Source organism: Babylonia areolata, chromosome 9 (genome assembly GCF_041734735.1).
Source record: "Babylonia areolata isolate BAREFJ2019XMU chromosome 9, ASM4173473v1, whole genome shotgun sequence".
Classification (NCBI taxonomy): Eukaryota; Metazoa; Mollusca; class Gastropoda; order Neogastropoda; family Buccinidae; genus Babylonia; species Babylonia areolata.
The window spans coordinates 39,533,573-39,551,244 of record NC_134884.1 but is presented as its reverse complement, the minus strand read 5'-3'; the positions used below and the strand labels follow the sequence as shown (position 1 = coordinate 39,551,244).

Genomic DNA, 17,672 nt, shown 5'->3' with positions numbered 1-17,672 from the left:
ACCACAATATATGTATATTTTTTTAAGAGATAGATACACAATACATTGTGACTTCTCCAAGTGATAAGATGGATGTGAGGCCACGCCCCCTCAGTCTCCACCCCCCTCCTCCTCACCCCTCTCACACGGTCACTTGATTCAGTTCTCATCAGACCGCGTTGGCTGCGTGCCAAGACTATCGCTCTGCTGCTAAATCGGTCATCTGTCGTCTGCTAAGATCTGTACAGCCGGCATCACTCACTGACAGTCGCATCGTGGCCACTCTCTTCATTATTCATTTATTTTCTATCAGATCGTCCTATAAATGTTCATCTCTATCTGCTGGATGGATATTTTTTCCTCTTTAATTTTCACGTCAACACACGTGCGGCAGCCCTACTGATTAGCCGTGCGTGAACCCCCTTCACGTGAATACACATTTAAGGTGAGCTTTCCGTCAGTGTGGTCATAGTAGGGGATAGACCCCCTTCCCCTCAGCCGAAAACGGTGTATGATTGTCAACATGGCGGAGTAAAGACGGTCATTTGCGTCCGGGAATAAAGGCACACACGTGTATACGAGTTAACATTAGAGCTGCAGACCACGGTACGAAGAAGAAGAAGAAGATGATGATGATGATGAAGGGGGAGGAGGAGGAGAAGGAGGAGGGGGAGGAGAAGGAGACTGAGGGGTGGGGGGGGGTAGAGGAGAAGTAGGACTGAGTTGGAGGAGAGGAGAAGCCTGAAGGCGGAGGAGGAGGAGAAGTAGGAGTTGGAGGAGAGGAGAAGCTGAAGGCGGAGGAGGAGGAGAAGTAGGAGTTGGAGGAGAGAAGAAGCCTGAAGGCGGAGGACTGAGGATGAGGAGGAGAAGGAGGAGGAGGAGAAGTAGGAGTTGGAGGAGAGGAGAAGCCTGAATGCGGAGGAGGAGGAGGAGGGGAAGGAGGAGGAGGAGAAGTAGGAGTTGGAGGAGAGGAGAAGCCTGAAGGCGGAGGAGGAGGAGGGGAAGGAGGAGGAGAGGTAACACGATGACGGCCGGGGTGACCGCATCACGACTATGTACAGCGCCACAGGCTACCAGTATGGCTAAAAACAACAACACTTATACTGATGGACTGAAATAATGGATACTACAAATACCTAAACGCGAACAGCTCAACAGCCCACCAAACAGCTGCGCTGATATTGCAGAGAATTTTTTCAAATAAGTTCACAACACATGCAAATGACTCATTCATTCACAGTTTATTTAATCGTTAATTAATTAATTGATTAATTGATTGATTGATTAATTATTTAATTCTAATTAATCAATCAATTCATTCATTTATTCATTCGTTCGTTCCTTGATTTATTAATTTATTTCTTTGTTTATTCATTTATTTATTTATTCGTTTTGTTGGGGGTTTTTTGTTCTTTTTAAAAAAAATAGTATTCAGATAGGACGAAAAGACCTCTGCAGGTGAAAGTCTTGTTTTTTTGTTTGTCAGTCTGTCTGTTCATGATTTTTTTAAATTTGTGTGTGTGTGTGTGTGTGTGTGTGTGTGTGTTTTTAGCTATTGAAACAGATCTGCTCCTGAAAGAGATGATCTTATAATCGGTTAATTGTTTGTTTACTTATTTACTTTTTTTTGTGTTATTTATTCTTCCAGTCATCTTTTTTGTTTTATTCATTTATTTATTTATTCATTTTGTTAATAAGCTTTTAGCTATTCAAACAACACGTAACGACCACTGCACGGTGGAGGACTTGATCTCACCGCAGTGACAAAATCCGGCAGGTGATTAAACTCCTGACCCCCGATTGGGTCTCCGCTCCACTGACTATCTTGTATCGTCGTAGAACAGTGCATTATTTTCAGTCCCACAATTAAGATTTCACCCACATCCACCCCCACTCCTCCGCTTCCAACCCCAAGGTCTTTTTGTTTTTGTTCCTTGACATGTGACATAATTCACCGATTGTTTCTTTTTTTTGTGGTGGTTTCTCGATGCTAAAATGTGCCAACGGAGAAGGTTATGAAACATCGGCTGGATACGCTCTTTGAACTCGTTCTTAGAGGTAAAATGCAGGTTGATGCTAACCCGTTGACTATGGAGTAATCTCTGGGAAAAGAAAAAAGCGAGTTTAGCGTAACCCAAATCAAAATTTAACCTCTGCCCTTCAAACACGGTCAAACGTTACACAAACACCGTGACTTGTGTAATCACTTGGTAGTCAGCCCACACGTTAATTCACTTCGCCTCACGTAGCGTCTTCATCACTCGGCAACGCTCGAACCTGTGAAGGCTATCCAAACGACCAATCAAAACCATTTATCCGATCATGTCGGTTTCACTGGTCAGCAAGAGCGACTGGGATTGGCTGTAATCAACACGAATGACCTTGACACATTTATGAAGGAAAAACTGGCGACAGAATGCAACGAAACTTACGCGCGAATGTGCACGCGCAATCCGTCCTGAGGAGACACACACGACACAGCAACAGCACCGTGGTTTTCTTGGAGGAGCGAAACGAAGCGATCCACTTGCGTCACTGCTTTGTTGTGGTTGAAGGAGGTGTACCGTAGTGAGTTTCAACACGGTAGACAGCAGCGAGTCGCAGTCCACGCAGTTGTAGTGGTGATGGGGGGAGCTGGGGAGAATTCTCTTCGTCAGAGGCTGAGCAAAGGCAGGTTGTGCGTGATCCACTCGGGTCAAGTGTACGATGTGACAGACTTCTCTGATCGCCACCCGGGCGGTAAGGCGTGGCTGGAGAAGTATGCTGGGCAGGACGTGACCCAAGTGATGGAGAGTCAGTCGCCCCACAAGCATACCCGTGCAGCTTACAGTATCATGCAGAAGTATCGTGTGGCGGAGGCTTCGGATATCGGACACAAACAGGTAGGTGTTTTTTATGTGTTTTGGGGTTTTTTTTTATTTGGAGGGGTGGGGTGGTGGTGGTTAGGTTTAGCCCTTGGTTGAACGTAACTCTGGTGGTCACGCACCAGTTGTCGGCCTTGTTTGACCTCTTGTCTGCTATCGACCAAGTGGTGTGGGCTTGTAAAAAAACAACACACACACAAAAACCCACATGTTTTTCTCTTTTACTTCCTCTCCGTTAGAATCTGTGTGTGTGGTTATTGTTGTTGTTTGTGGTGTGTGTGTGTGTGTGTGTGTGTGTGTGTGTGTGTGTGTGATGCGGTGTTTTGCAGATTGTTGTTTGTTGTGTGTTGTTTGTTCTGTGTTGTGGATGGTACGTGGCGTGTGTGTGTGTGTGTGTGTGTTCAGTGTTGTGTGTGTAGGTTTGTGTGTGTTCTGTGGCGTATGAGTACATGTATTGTTGTGTGTTTGTGTGTCTTTTGTGTGCATGTGTGTTATCTGTGGTGTGCATGTGTTCTCTGTGGTCAGTGTTGTGTGTGTGTGTGTGTTCTGTATACTGTTATCAGTGGTTTATGGTGTGTTTGTGTGTGTTCTGTGTTGTCCGTGTGTTTTGTGGTGTGTGTGTGAGCGAGTGTGTGTTAAGTGTGTGTGGTTTCGTAGTTAGACAGCCATTGATAATGATACTAATAATTGTTACACCTGTCATCTATGTCAATCATTTTGTCCATTGGTAGAATACAATGTGTGTGTGTGTGTGTGTGTGTGTGTGTTATATGTGGCCATGTGTCTACATGTGTTTTGTGTGTTTAGTGTGTGGGTGTATGTTTTGTGTGTGTGGTTTGTGCTCATATGGTTTGTGATGTATGTGTGTGTGTGTTGTGTGAGTGTAATGTGTGGGTGTATGTTTCATTTTTATATTGTGTGTGGTTTTTGTGTGCGTGTCTGTGTGTTCCGTGTTCTTTGTATAATTTATAGTTGTTGGTTTTGCAGTTTTTGTGTGTGTGTACTGTGTATGTTTGTGTATCGTGTGTATTGTGATTTTTTTGCTAGTGGGTCTGCCACAAATAGTTTTATGTGTATATTATGTTTGTGTGATGTGTGTGTGTGTGTGTGTGTGTGTGTGTGTGTGTGTGTGTGTGTGACAGTTTATTAGACTGCCATTTTACACTGATGATTATTACTCAATCATCCATGTTAGTCATTTTGTCCATAACTAGTATCTGCGTGCATGTGTGTGTGTGTGAGAGAGAGAGAGAGGGAGAGAATTTGTGTGGTTTATTATAGACAGCAGCTGATAGAGATGATTATTAACATATTTCCAGTATTCATCACTCTTCCCTCCCCCTTCCCTCTTTCTCACTTTATCTCTGTATATCAGTCTGTCTGTCTCACTGTGCGTGTGTGTGTTTGAGAGGGGGTGGGGGGGGGGGGGGGCTAGGGGGGAGTGGGGGCAGGGGAGGTGGGGTTGGGGGAGAGAGAATGTGAGGCTCATTAGAAAAAACAGCTGATGGGCATGCTTGTTAATGTGCTCCTGGTATTTCTCTCTCTCTCTCCCTCCCAGTCCCCCCACCCTACCTCTCATTCTCACTTTGCCTCTCTCTGTCTGTGTCTCTCTTTCTGTCTGTCTCTCTAGTTGTCTGTCTGCCTTTCACAGTGTGTGTGTGTGTGTGTGTGTGTGTGTGTGTGTGTGTGTGTGTGTGATTATATTGCTATTGACAGCAACTACTAACACTCAGTCGCTGTCACCTCAAGTTCAACTCGTGTTATATCTTTCTTTATCTCTCTCTCTCTCTCTCTCTCTCTCTCTCTCTCTCTGTGACTGTCACTGTCTCTCTCTGAGTCTTTCTATCTCTTTTTGTCTGTGTGTCTCTTTCTGGGTGCATCTCTCTCCTCTCTCTCTTTCATTCTCTCTCTCTCTCTCTCTCTCTCTCTCTCTCTCTCTCTCTCTCTCTCACTCTCAGAGAACAATATGATATTTCACAGAAGTACTCTAGCTATGGCATCACTGTCTCCGGACGCAACTGACATCAGAGAAATGTTGTGTGAACAAGTCATTAGATTAATCATCATAAAACATCTATCATGAAACCCTTTGATAAGTTCGGTTTTGTCATCTTATGTAACAGTGACAGGCTATAATCTTAAGTGCATTTGATTTGCATTGTGATATAAAACTAGATAATTTTGAATTGATAGAACATTGCAAGCAAGTTTATATGTGTGTTGGACATGTCCCTTGCACTCTATATTTTGTTTTTTGAAATGACTTTGGTATATATTATATATATGAGATGTTAATGTGATTGCAAGTTTGCAAAACAGGTTGTTTCCCACCTGCCATTAATATTGACCTTCGGTCTCATAATTATATATATATATATATATATATATATATATATATATATATATATATATATATATATATATCCCCTTGGTATTGACCCTCGGTCTCATCCATAAGCCATTCAGTGCCATCCCTCCCTCCCTCTCTCCAGGCTCTCTTTTTTCAGTCATTGTCTTGTGATGGTGTGTAAATGTGTGTGCATTATTTATTTATTATTCATCCAGTAACATTGATTAGTCTGTGTTTCGTTATTTTTCTTTACACCCAGTCATACTGTGATCTCTTTGGGTTTTTTTGGTTTTTGTGTGTGTGTGTGTGTGGGTTTTTTTTATTTGTTCAAACAACTTTTGTTCCTACACCCAGTGATATATATACAGTGCGTCTCATCAATAAATCATTGAGTGTGTTCCCTTTCTCACCCTCACTCCCTCTCTTAATCTCACTGTCAGTCCTCAGTGCCATGTGATTGTGTGTATGCATGTGGACATTATTCATCTAGTTGTGATGATTATTCTGCTGCTTTAGTTTTGTTTTTGGGTTTATTGTTATTATTATTATTATTAACTCCTGATCTTACTTCATCTAATGTTGTTGGTTTTTTGTGTTTTTTTTGCCAACTGTTTTGTTCCCAAACCCCACTGATGTAGACTGTAGATAGATCTGTCTTATCAATAAAACACACATTCTCTTTCCCACCCTTCCTGCCTCTCTATGTCTCTTTGTGGTGTGATTGTGTGTAGGTGAATGCATTATTCTCCTTTATTTTATTTTATTTTATTTTATTTTATTTTTTTACACCCTGTCTCACATCTGGGGCTATGAGTGTGTATAATTCATTCAGTTGTATTGATTATTCAGCTATTTTTCACACCATGGCTCAGTCCATCTGTGTGTGTGTGTGTGTGTGTGTGTGTGTGTGTGTGTGTGTGTGTGTGGTTTTTAAAATGATAATGATAAGAATAAATATTATTATTAATATTATTGTTATGGTACTTTTGTAGTGCCTTTTTTCAATCAGAAACCAAACTATGTCCTTTACAAACATAGATTTATTTGCACAACAAGCTGCCTGTGCTTGGGTAGAGCCAATTGACAAGCTGCCTTTAGGCGTTCATCGTTCGTTTCATCAGGCTTCCATCAAGCATAAGAACATGCACACACACACACACACACACACACACACACACACACACACACATGTACAGAATTTCACTTCTTAATTTCACAAGGGACAACCCTCTTGTTTAAATGCTGGGTTCATTTATGCATGCTAAATCTATGCTGTACACAGGACCTCAGTTTATTATCTCATCTGAACGACTGGCAGCATCCAGACCACAAACGTCAAGGTCTAATGGAGTGGGAGAAAATTCAGGCGGAGTGCGGGATTCGAACCCATGCCCTCAGATTCTCTCGCAGATGCGGATGTGTTACCGCTAGGCCACCACTCCACTCCTTATGCACCAGGCTGATAAATGTCACACAGAGAAAGAACCGGTGATCCTTGACAGTGCCAGCCTGGTGTTCAAAAGAGACTGTGTGCCTGCATGCAGAGAGAAACCAGACTCTCACCTGTTTGGCCTGAAAGACTCGCCTCGGGGGCCTGTGGGGGCCTGACTAGGGAAGTTCTGGCGTCGTGCCATCCTCCCCACACCCCACCCCTCTCCCATTCATTGGCACTGCCTTCCAGCCATTCACTCTGGCATGGAGCCTTATTATTTATTTTTGGGGTGCAGTTTCTTTTTGGTTGGTCTTGTTTTGTGTGTGTGTTTTTGTGTTTTTTTGTTGTTGTTTTGTTTTGTTTTTTGTCTGCCCTGTCTTTCATGACCTGTTGTGAAAGAACTGAGATGAAGGTGTTGTTTTCTGGTGTGGTTTTTGTTGCGGTTGTTGCTATTGTTAAGAATGCTGGCATTTTTTTTTTAGGATGCTCTTCTTTTTTTCTTTTTTCTTTTGTATGCCCTGTTTTGAATGACCTGTTGTAAAAGAACTGAATTATTGAAGACGTTGTTTTCTGGTCTGGTTTTTGTTGTGGTGGTTGTTGTTTTTGTTAAAAAAAAATCTGGCATTGAACCTTTTTATCTTTGGGTGCACTTTTGTTGTGTGCCCTGTGTTTCATGACCTCTTGTGAAGCAATCAGATTGGAGACATTGTTTTCTGGTGTATCTTTGTTGTATTTGTTTTGTTGTTGTTGTTGTGTTTTTTTGTTTTGTTTTTGTTTGTTGTTTTTTTGTAATTGGTATTGAGGAGTGTGAGGATGGTTATGATGGTTTGGAAAATTGGTACAACCATGACGCAGCTGAAATTGCAACACTCAAGACACATGCAGTGGTCCATGGACATGGATATTTATGTGTATGAGCACACACACAGGAACACACATGCATGCACGCATACACACTCACAGTGACATATGCACAGTTACATACACACACACACAGACACGTGCACACATGCTGGCATGCGCATGCGAGCACACACACACACACACACACACACACACACACACACACACACACACACACACACACACACATTATGTTTTCAGTTTCCTTTATAGAGGCATCAAAGTATGCAAACTGGTTCATATAGATTTATAAGCAGTACCACATCTGGCGGTCTGCTGATAAAAAACAACAAAAAAAAAACAAGAACAAAAATGGGGAGCAGAACCGAACACATTGGTCAGGGTCTTCACCACAGACTGTTGAACAGATCAGGAGAGCTCTGAATGATGTCTAGAAGTGGTTCTGCTGCTTTCACTGTTTCAGTGTCAGAAGTGGTTTTTGACCGTGAGCTATATTTTATAAATCTACACAGCTCTGTAGTTCTACAATAGTGATAGTGTGGTTTTGGTTCTGTATTCGGTGATGTATGTGTGTGTGTGTGTGTGTGTGTGTGGTTGATCGAATGTGTGTGTAGGTGTGTGGGTGGGTGTATAAATATTAACAGGTACAGATAGTAATCAGAAATAAATTGAAAAAACAACAACAATCGTTTATGTAAAACAGCAGGTGCTGACAATTGACCATTACACGTGTATCAAGTGAACATATGTTGCAGCACAAAAATGCACAGCATCAGCAATGTTCTTTTTTTTTTCTTTTTTTTTTTTTATTGTGTGCCCCACTCCACAAGATGTGTGTGTGTATGTGTGTGTGCTTGTGAGTGTTTGTGTGTGTGTGCTTGTGAGTGTGTGTGTGTGTGTGTATGTGTGTGCTTGTGTGTTTGTGTGCTTTTGTGTGTGCGTGTGTGTGTGTGTGCCTGTGTGTTTGTGTGCTTATGTGTGTGTATATGTGTGTGTGTGTGTGCCTGTGTGAGAGTGTGTATACATGCTCATGTGAGTATGTGTGTGTGTGTGTGTGTGTGCATATGTGTATGTGCAAATTTATTTGTATGTAGACCTGTGTGTGTGTGTGTGTGTGTTGTGCATGTGTGTGTTTGGCCCAATCCTCATCTTCCAACATGTTAACTTTCTTCCTCATCTGAACTCAGTTAACTACCCATTCACACATCTAGATGGGATGAGGGAAGAATTTGAATCAAGCGCCTTCCCCATTAGGATACACCACCATGCTGAACCACCAAGAGCCTCGAACCATTATCACTGGTTACCACCGAAGCCGAAGTCCCAGGCCTAACCAGCGAATCTGCCTTGCCCCCTCTCCTAGTTATCGTAATTAGATTTTGCAGTTAGACAGGCAGTGAGTATGCATCGATTTTTCTTCTGCATGATTTTGTGACATGGCGCAGCACCCAGTGATCAACTAAGGGAAAATAGTCGTCTCTGTCTCTTCATCTTTCCCTCTCTATCTGCAGGTCTGTCTGTGTGTCTGTCTCTCTCTCACTCTCTCTTTTCTAAATATTGAGTATGGATACTGTATATATTTACCTGCATCTATATCTGTGTGTGTCTTAAAATTGGGGTAGGTATGTAAGTCCGCCGATCTGCTAATATCTCTACTGTTGGAAAATAATGATCTATTCATTCTCTCTGTCTCCCCCACTCTCTCTGAGTCTCTCTGTCTTTCTCTGTTGTCTCTCTCTGCCTCTCTCTGTTTGTCTTGCGCTCTCTCTCTCTCTCTCTCTCTCTCTCTCTCTCTCTCTCACTCTCTCCTTTTCTTGTAGAAGTATTGAGTATAGATTGTAAAAAAAAAAAAAAAAAAAAAGCATCTGTGTCTGTGTCTCTGTGTGTTTGAAAATAATGGCAGACATGTAAGTCAGCCAGTCTGCTGATACTGCTAATATCTCCACCATTGGAAAATAAAGATCTGTCTGTCTGTCTGTCTGTCTCTCTCATTTGCTCTTGTTATGTGTGTGTGCGTGTGTGTGTGTGTGTGTGTGTGTGTCCCTTTCTCTCTTTCATTTGCCCTTGTTCTCTCTCTCTCTCTCTCTCTCTCTCTCTCTCTCTCGCATTTCGAACTTTGCCAAAGCCAAGTGTTTTGCAACCTTTGGATTTTACAAATATACATGGTTAAAAAAAGATCAGGACCACCCGGGAACTTGCACAGTTTTTCTATATTGGGGGCATGGTGAGATGATGCTGATTTTTCAGCAAACAGCAGTGTATAGAATCATTGTACTGAGCATCACTCTGAACCAAAGGTGTATTCTTGCATATGCACTTCAATATTTTCGCTGTCATTTTATGGAGCACACATGCCTGAAACAGCTGTTGGTGAGTACATTCATGTAATGTATTGAATGAGAGACCAGTTATAGACCGTATGCAGTGTGCGTAATTGAAAGTATCCTTTTGTTTTTTTTTCTATAAACATTTTATGAAGTGGTCCTTATGGGGTTTTTAATTTTTATTTTTTTAATTATTTTTTTTTTTAAAGCCTGTTCATTATATAGTTCAATGCACCCACTCAAAGTCCTACTGCAGATCTACAGACATTGTATCACACACCACCCCTCCCCTCTGGTCCCTCTCTAATGGTTTCTGTGGACTTTGTATTCCATTTCTATATATATATTATTAGTTTCTCACCCTTGACTCTTGTTTCCGGGTCCTTCCCAGTCAAGCTGCCATTTATAATGTGTGTCAGCAGATAAGATTACAGCTGTCATTAATGTCAATGCCTTTTGTACAAACTGCGCATTTCGTTGTATATAGTCTGTATGTGTACAAAAATAGTGTGTGTGTGTCTGTTAACATGTAGTGACTCAAACTAAAAACCTAAATGTATATATAGAGCCAGTCTTTTGTTTAGATGTTTGTAATGTTGTAAGTGAAGAGGGTTTTTTTTTGTTTTTTTTGTTTTTTTACTTTGAACTAATTATGTATGCGTGTATGTGCATGAGATGATGAAAAAAAAAAAGTGGTTCAGCACTATAGCGTTGTTCTCACCCTGAATTTCAGATGTATCATGATTATGCAAGGATAAAGAGAAAAAAAGGAAAAATGAATAAAAGCAAAACAAAAGAAACAAGGATAAAGAGATACTTGAAAAGCCATTAAAGTTGGGGGTTTTTTGGTTTATTTTTAATTCTGCAGTGGCACCCCCGCAAAGAGAGACAGAGACAGAAGTTTATATACAGTCTCATGATCGTTAATCAGATTTTACGGACAGGAAAAAACAACAGAAATTCTAACTTTGAAATCAGAGCAAAACAAAAATTTCTACCAAAACAAAAAAGCACGTTTCTTTAACTTTCTTACAAACCAGATTATAAAATACCATTACTGGCCATTTAATTAATTGTATCCGGCTTCGCCCACTGCGCATTGAGGAATAATGAGATTGTCTAATGAAATAGTTGGGCTCAAATTCGAATATGACCTCAGATTTTCTTCTTCTTGTTGTTTGTTTGTTTGGTTGTTGTTGTTTTTTGTTTTGTTTTTTTGTTTTTTGTTTTTTTATTTGCTATAGGTCCTTGGTAGAGCTGTGTTTTGAAGACCAGTTTTTGGTTTCGGCCCTTAAAATTAATGGTGATGTCGTTCAGTGCTTGGGTCTTTACTCGGTGTTGTTAAGGTTTCGTTGTTAGAGAGGGTGGAGACCTGGAGGAAGGTGGCAGAATGGATAAGATGCTCAGCTGCCAATACAGAGAGTCCGTGAGTGTGTGGGTTCGATTCCCGCTCTCCCCCTTTCTCCCAAGTTTGACTGGAAAACAAACTGAGCGTCTAGTCTTTCGGAGTAACGATAAACCTAGGTCCCGTGTGCAGCACGCTCTTGGCGCACTGAAAAAGAACCCATGGCAACGCGATCGAGTGTTGTCCTTTGGCAAAATTATGTAAAAAGAAATCCACTCTGATAGGCACACACACACAAACGCACACACATATAAGCATGCACTCAAGGTCTGACAAACGCGTTGGGTTATGCTACTGTCAGGCATCTGCCTAGCAGATGTAGTGGAGTGTATTATATGGATTTGTCCGAACGCAGTGACGCCTTCTTGAGAACTTGAAACTGAAACTGTCCGGTTGTAATATCACGTCCTATTTTAGTATCCCAGATTCTTGAAACTATTTAAACGGGAAAAAACATGTTCGTTTTGCAATGTAGGCATGTGAGAAGATGCTTATGGCATGGAACACACCCTTCTGAATAAGAGTGAGGCTTAAAAACATGGAATGACCCTTACATTACGTCGACACAAACCATCAAGCATTTTCGTTTACCTTTGCATGGTTTGGGATACCAAGAACTGAAAGAGCATCTGATTGGCGCAGACTGAATGATCGCGTTAATATGGACGATATTTTGGACCTGGCATGATTACTGTACATAGCACGAGACTTTTTCAAGGTTAAGTGCAATAACCCTCGAAACATAGTGTGAAAAATAACACCGAATGGGGAAGAAAAGGTTTCAACACATACCAATGATAAACTCGCTTCAACAATGCACAAACATTGCTGGTGAAATATGTCATGAATTTAGGATGCTAAAAATAGGAAGTAACGCACGTGGCGCTATAAATGACAGGTCGAAGTTCTACACCCTCTTTGCATAAGAAAATGACGTCAGAATGCGGACCTCCATGTGAGTTTTATCACATGGATCCTCAGTGGTGCATGGGGTAGTGGGCCGATCAATTAACGCTAATGACCCCAATTCGGAGAGTCTTTACGCCTTCAGACTTACAAGTTTCAAGTTTTGATTATCCTTTCGCTCCTATTGGAGTATGGAGGATTACGCAAAATAATGTTTTCATGCCCAAAACAAATATTTCCAAATACACAACAATTGTGTCACATAAAAGTTGATAAAACACAAATGTCTTTAACTCCAAAAGTGTAGCTAGGCAACATTTGCAGATCTAAAATGACCTTTTCTTCTTCTTTTTTTCTCTCCTCTTTTGAGCATATTACAAAAATTAAAAACCGATTTTGGAGACAAATATTTTTAGGAATATATCTGTTTCGTAACTGATCACACACACACACACAAAACACACACACACACACACACACACACACACACACACACTTTGGCGTAAGCTAAACAGGAAATCGATTCCTACAGCACTTTTGCCGAAGTAATTAAGCTAATACGACTTTTGCCCTTTGTTGACATCATTTGTCCTTTTGGCATTTATATTTGACAAGCATTTTCTTTTTTCCCGATGACATTTTGATGAGCTAGTTGACACGTTTTTCTCCCTTTTGTATTTTTTATTTTATTTTATTTTATTTTTTATTAAAACTGCATTTTCGTGTCTGCAATTCAAATTGTGTACAGTGATGGGGCTGATAAATGAAGTCATCAGTTTAACATTCTGTCCCCCACGGGACAAAGATTATGACTCCACGATTATTAGCTGATTGCCTGAAACCATGATTTTTTTTTTCAGATGAAACGACAGAAGCAAAAAATAAAATAAACAGTAATAATAATGCATGATGATAAATGCAGACTTTGTTCCCCTTGGGACAGTGAACAATGGTTATTTTTACTCCACGTTTATCAGCTAATTGCAATGTTTGCTTGAAGCCATGAAGGCTTTTTTTTGTTGTTGTTGTTGTTTTATTGTTTTTCAGATGAAATGATAGACAAAATTCTTGTGAAAATTCCACTTCGATAGGAAAAGCAAATAAAACTGTACGCAGAAAAAAGAAGAAGAAAAAAAAGAAAGAAAGAAAAAAGGGTGGCGCTCTCGGTGCCGTGGCGCGCTCTACCTGGGGATGAGCAGCCCGAATTTCACACATTTTAATCTGTTGTGACAACAAAAAAAAAAAAAGAAAAAAAAAAGGGTGGCGCTTTCGGTGTCGTGGCGCGCTCTCCCTGGGGAGAGCAGCCCGAATTTCACACATTTTAATCTGTTGTGACAAAAAAGAGAAATACAAATACAAATACTTTTTTTTTTTTTTAAAGAATGATAATAATAAATGATTATAAATAACTTTTTTCCCCTGTGTGGACAATTTTTAAAAAAATTTTTTTTTACACCACGATTAGCAACAGATTGTCATGTTGGTCTGAAGCCATGTAGGTTTTAACCTGTCTGTCTGTCTGTCTGTCTCTCTCTCTCTCTCTCTCTCTCTCTCTCTCTCTCTATATATATATATATATATATATATCCAGATGAAGGGTGGCGGGGTGTGTGTGTGGGGGGGAGGGGGGGTGTGGGGGGGGGGGGCGGGGGAGAGTGGGGGGAATGGGGGGGGGGGGGGTTATTCCAGGCAAGATCTGCAGATCAAAGGAGAAAACGAAACGAAATGTAGGGTAAAGACCCGTGCAGACCAGTAGTGTTACTTCATAACTCTCAGTGCATCATAATTACGCTCTCTTCGGCAGAACAGGCGGGGTTGTGTATAATGTATACCACACTACCGTTCCGTTTCCAATGGGTCGTGTTCACCGTGTGAGGCAAACTAGTTAAAAGCATGGCAGATCTGCAGTGCCATGCCGTGCACAGCAGTAAGTTACACAGCACTGTGCAGCCTTACTTAAGCTGGTGTGGACATGTGTGCAATAGTTCGGGGGCAGAATAAGGGGAAGCGGTGGGTGTAAGAATAAAGAAGTTTCAGTTTCAGTAGCTCAAGGAGGCGTCACTGCGTTCGGACAAAACCATATACGCTACACCACATCTGCTAAGCAGATGCCTGACCAGCAGCGTAACCCAACGCGCTTAAGAATAAAGAAGAGAGAATGAAGGTGCTGATAGGATAGATGAAAGGGCGGTGATGATGATAACAGAAGATAATAGAAGGAAGGGCGGTGATGATGACAGAAGATGATAGAAGGAAGGGCGGTGATGATGACAGAAGATGATAGAAGGAAGATGGTTATGATGAGAGAAGATGATAGAAGGAAGGGCGGTGGTGATGAGAGAAGATGATAGAAGAAAGGGTGGTGATGATGACAGAAGTTGATAGAAGGAAGTTGGTGATGATGACAGAAGATGATAGAAGGAAGGGTGATGATGATGACAGAAGATGATAGAAGGAAGGGTGGTGATGATGATGACAGAAGATGATAGAAGGAAGGGTGGTGATGATGATGACAGATGATAGAAGGAAGGGCGGTGATGATGATGACAGATGATAGAAGGAAGGGCGGTGATGATGATGACAGAAGATGATAGAAGGAAGGGTGGTGATGATGATGACAGAAGATGATAGAAGGAAGGGCGGTGATGATGATGACAGAAGATGATAGAAGGAAGGGTGGTGATGATGATGACAGAAGATGATAGAAGGAAGGGCGGTGATGATGATGACAGAAGATGATAGAAGGAAGGGCGGTGATGATGATGACAGAAGATGATAGAAGGAAGGGCGGTGATGATGATGACAGAAGATGATAGAAGGAAGGGTGGTGATGATAGAAGGAAGGGTGGTGATGATGATGACAGAAGATGATAGAAGGAAGGGCGGTGATGATGATGACAGAAGATGATAGAAGGAAGGGCGGTGATGATGATGACAGAAGATGATAGAAGGAAGGGCGGTGATGATGATGACAGAAGATGATAGAAGAAAGGGCGGTGATGATAGAAGGAAGGGCGGTGATGATGATGAGAGAAGATGAGAGAAGGAAGGGCGGTGATGATGATGACAGAAGATGATAGAAGGAAGGGCGGTGATGATGACAGAAGATGATAGAAGGAAGGGCGGTGATGATGATGACAGAAGATGATAGAAGGAAGGGCGGTGATGATAGAAGGAAGGGCGGTTATGATGATGACAGAAGATGATAGAAGGAAGGGCGGTAATGATGATGACAGAAGGTGATAGAAGGAAGGGTGGTGATGATGACGACAGAAGATGATAGAAGGAAGGGCGGTGATGATGACAGAAGATGATAGAAGGAAGGGTGATGATGATGATGACAGAAGATGATAGAAGGAAGGGTGATGATGATGATGACAGAAGATAATAGAAGGAAGGGCGGTGATGATGATGACAGAAGATAATAGAAGGAAGGTGGTTATGATGACAGAAGGATCGGTAGTTGTGGGGAGAGAGGGGGAAGAGTGGTGATGAGATAAAGAAGTTATAGTGCCGTGTCGACCGAGTATGCACGTATTCTTTACATCTGTCTTCCGACTATAGAAATATTGACATCTGCCTCTGTAAGAAGTGTGTAGAATACCACATGTTTGCCAGAAAAGAAAGTGAACAGGGTTCGTTCTTTGAGTTTAAAGTTTTTTTTTCAATTTTAGAGTTTTGTCATTTCTTTAGTTTAATGTCTTTTCCACTTTTTTTTTTTGTTGTGTGTGTGTGAATTTCTCTTATCGGGGATAATTTAGTACTCAATATTTTGTTTGTTTGTTTGTGTTTTTTTTTAAAGCAGATGTGGTGTAGCGTATATGGATCAGTCCGCACACTCGTCTGAGGCCCTGCCTTAATTGAAGCACAGGTGCCAAACCAGCCAACCACCATATTTTTTGCCTCGCGAACGCAAAATCAGGGTCATCTCATTTTGGGGGGCAGGCAGGCAGGCTCCACAATGAGACTGCGCCAGTTGAATCTAATAAAGTGGCGTCAGCGCTGCAGTGGGATCCCGTTACCGCGTGGCCAGATTGGGTACAATTAGGTTCAGCAGCTGGTGAGATGCACGTGATAGCCGACCTGCACACACGCTGGCTGTACTGGGGGATGACTGTTGTAAACTTCCGTCGGTTTGGCACATTCCACTGAACTGTGTGTTTGAAGATCAGTCGATCTTTAAAGCCTGCTACTCTGTTTCTGCTGTCTCTGTCTGTCTGTCTGTATGTCTCAGTGTCTCTTTCTCTGTCTCTGTCACTATGAATGTGTGTGTGTGTGTGTGTGTGTGTGTGTGTGTGTGGTAAAGCTAAACTATCTTACTGTGTGTGCGTGTGTGGTAAAGCTAAACTATCTTACTCTGTGTGTGTGTGTGTGTGTGTGTGTGGTAAAGCTAACCTATCTTACTGTGTGTGTGTGTGTGTGTGTTAGTGGTAGAATCATACTCCCTTTCTGCTTTTTTTCCCTTTTAGTTTCCTTTTTTTTAATTCATTGTTTTTTAGATAAGTAAGGACTAGTTGTAAGAACGGGCTTGAAGCATAATTAACCATTGTAAGATTTGTCCTGTCTCAGCTCTCTCTCTCTCTCTCTCTCTCTCTCTCTCTCTCTCTCATGTTGCTTTATACTTACATCGAGCTTTTAAACAACGCAGTGCATATGTAACGTAATTTTTCTGACTTTATGTCAGTTCCATGTGAACCCCCTATGGCCTGTATGAATAAAACGTCTACGTCTACGTCTCCCTCTCTCTCTTTCTCTCTCTTTGTCACACACACACACACACACACACACACACACACACACACACACAACCTTCCCCCCAAAAAAAACAACAACAGCAAAACTTATATCAAGTGGAAAGTGATCACACACTCGTGGTGTGCATGCTCGCGCCGACAGTGTCAGAGTGTGAACGAACCACTGAACTGGCAAGGCGTTAAACTCGTGTTTTCACTGACATAACTTGTGGAAGAATTGTGCGTTGCAAGGAAATGGTGTGTGTGTGTGTGTATGTGTCTGTGTTTTGTGCGTGTGTGTGTGTGTGTTTGTGCGTATGTGTGTGTGTGTTTGTGCGCGCATGCGTGTGTGTGTGTGTGTGTTTGTGCGTGTGTGTGTGTGTGTGTGTGTGTGAAGGCATGCTTGACTGACTTCCTGCAAAGGAAACATAAATTTGTATGTTATGTCTTTTTTCTTTTTTCTTACTGGGCATTATTCACATTGGTTGTGTGTGTGCGTATGTGTGTGTGTGCGTGCGCGCCCACAGATCCACCCCTTCCCCCCACCCTCCTCCCCCTCACGCCCTATCCAGATCCCAAAAGTGTAAACTTGGGATCTTTACAACACTCCACCCTCGTCTACATGCAGTCTACACCAGTTGGCTTAACTGTCGCCGGCGTTGTGAGTAAAGAGCTATAAAAAGAAAAGACAAGAAAACAATGACGGTTGCCCTGTGTACCGTTTGAAACAATAGAGAGCAGTTTCAAACACTCCCTTTGAGATGGTATTGTGTAAGAGTCCGTGGTGTTAGGACTTTGTCACTGACTTGACTAAG

At 41.8% G+C, this 17,672-nt stretch overlaps 1 protein-coding gene across 1 annotated transcript in view; it reads left to right on the top strand.

The window, feature by feature from the left end:
* The first annotated feature begins 2,392 nt into the window (after positions 1-2,392).
* Positions 2,393-17,672, top strand: part of LOC143285437 (fatty acid 2-hydroxylase-like) — a 78,308-nt gene continuing 63,028 nt past the window's right edge. The window contains exon 1 of the mRNA XM_076592704.1: positions 2,393-2,861. Within this exon, the coding sequence (XP_076448819.1) occupies positions 2,604-2,861 (258 nt within the window). The 5' untranslated portion in view covers positions 2,393-2,603. The remainder of the gene's footprint in view (positions 2,862-17,672) is intronic.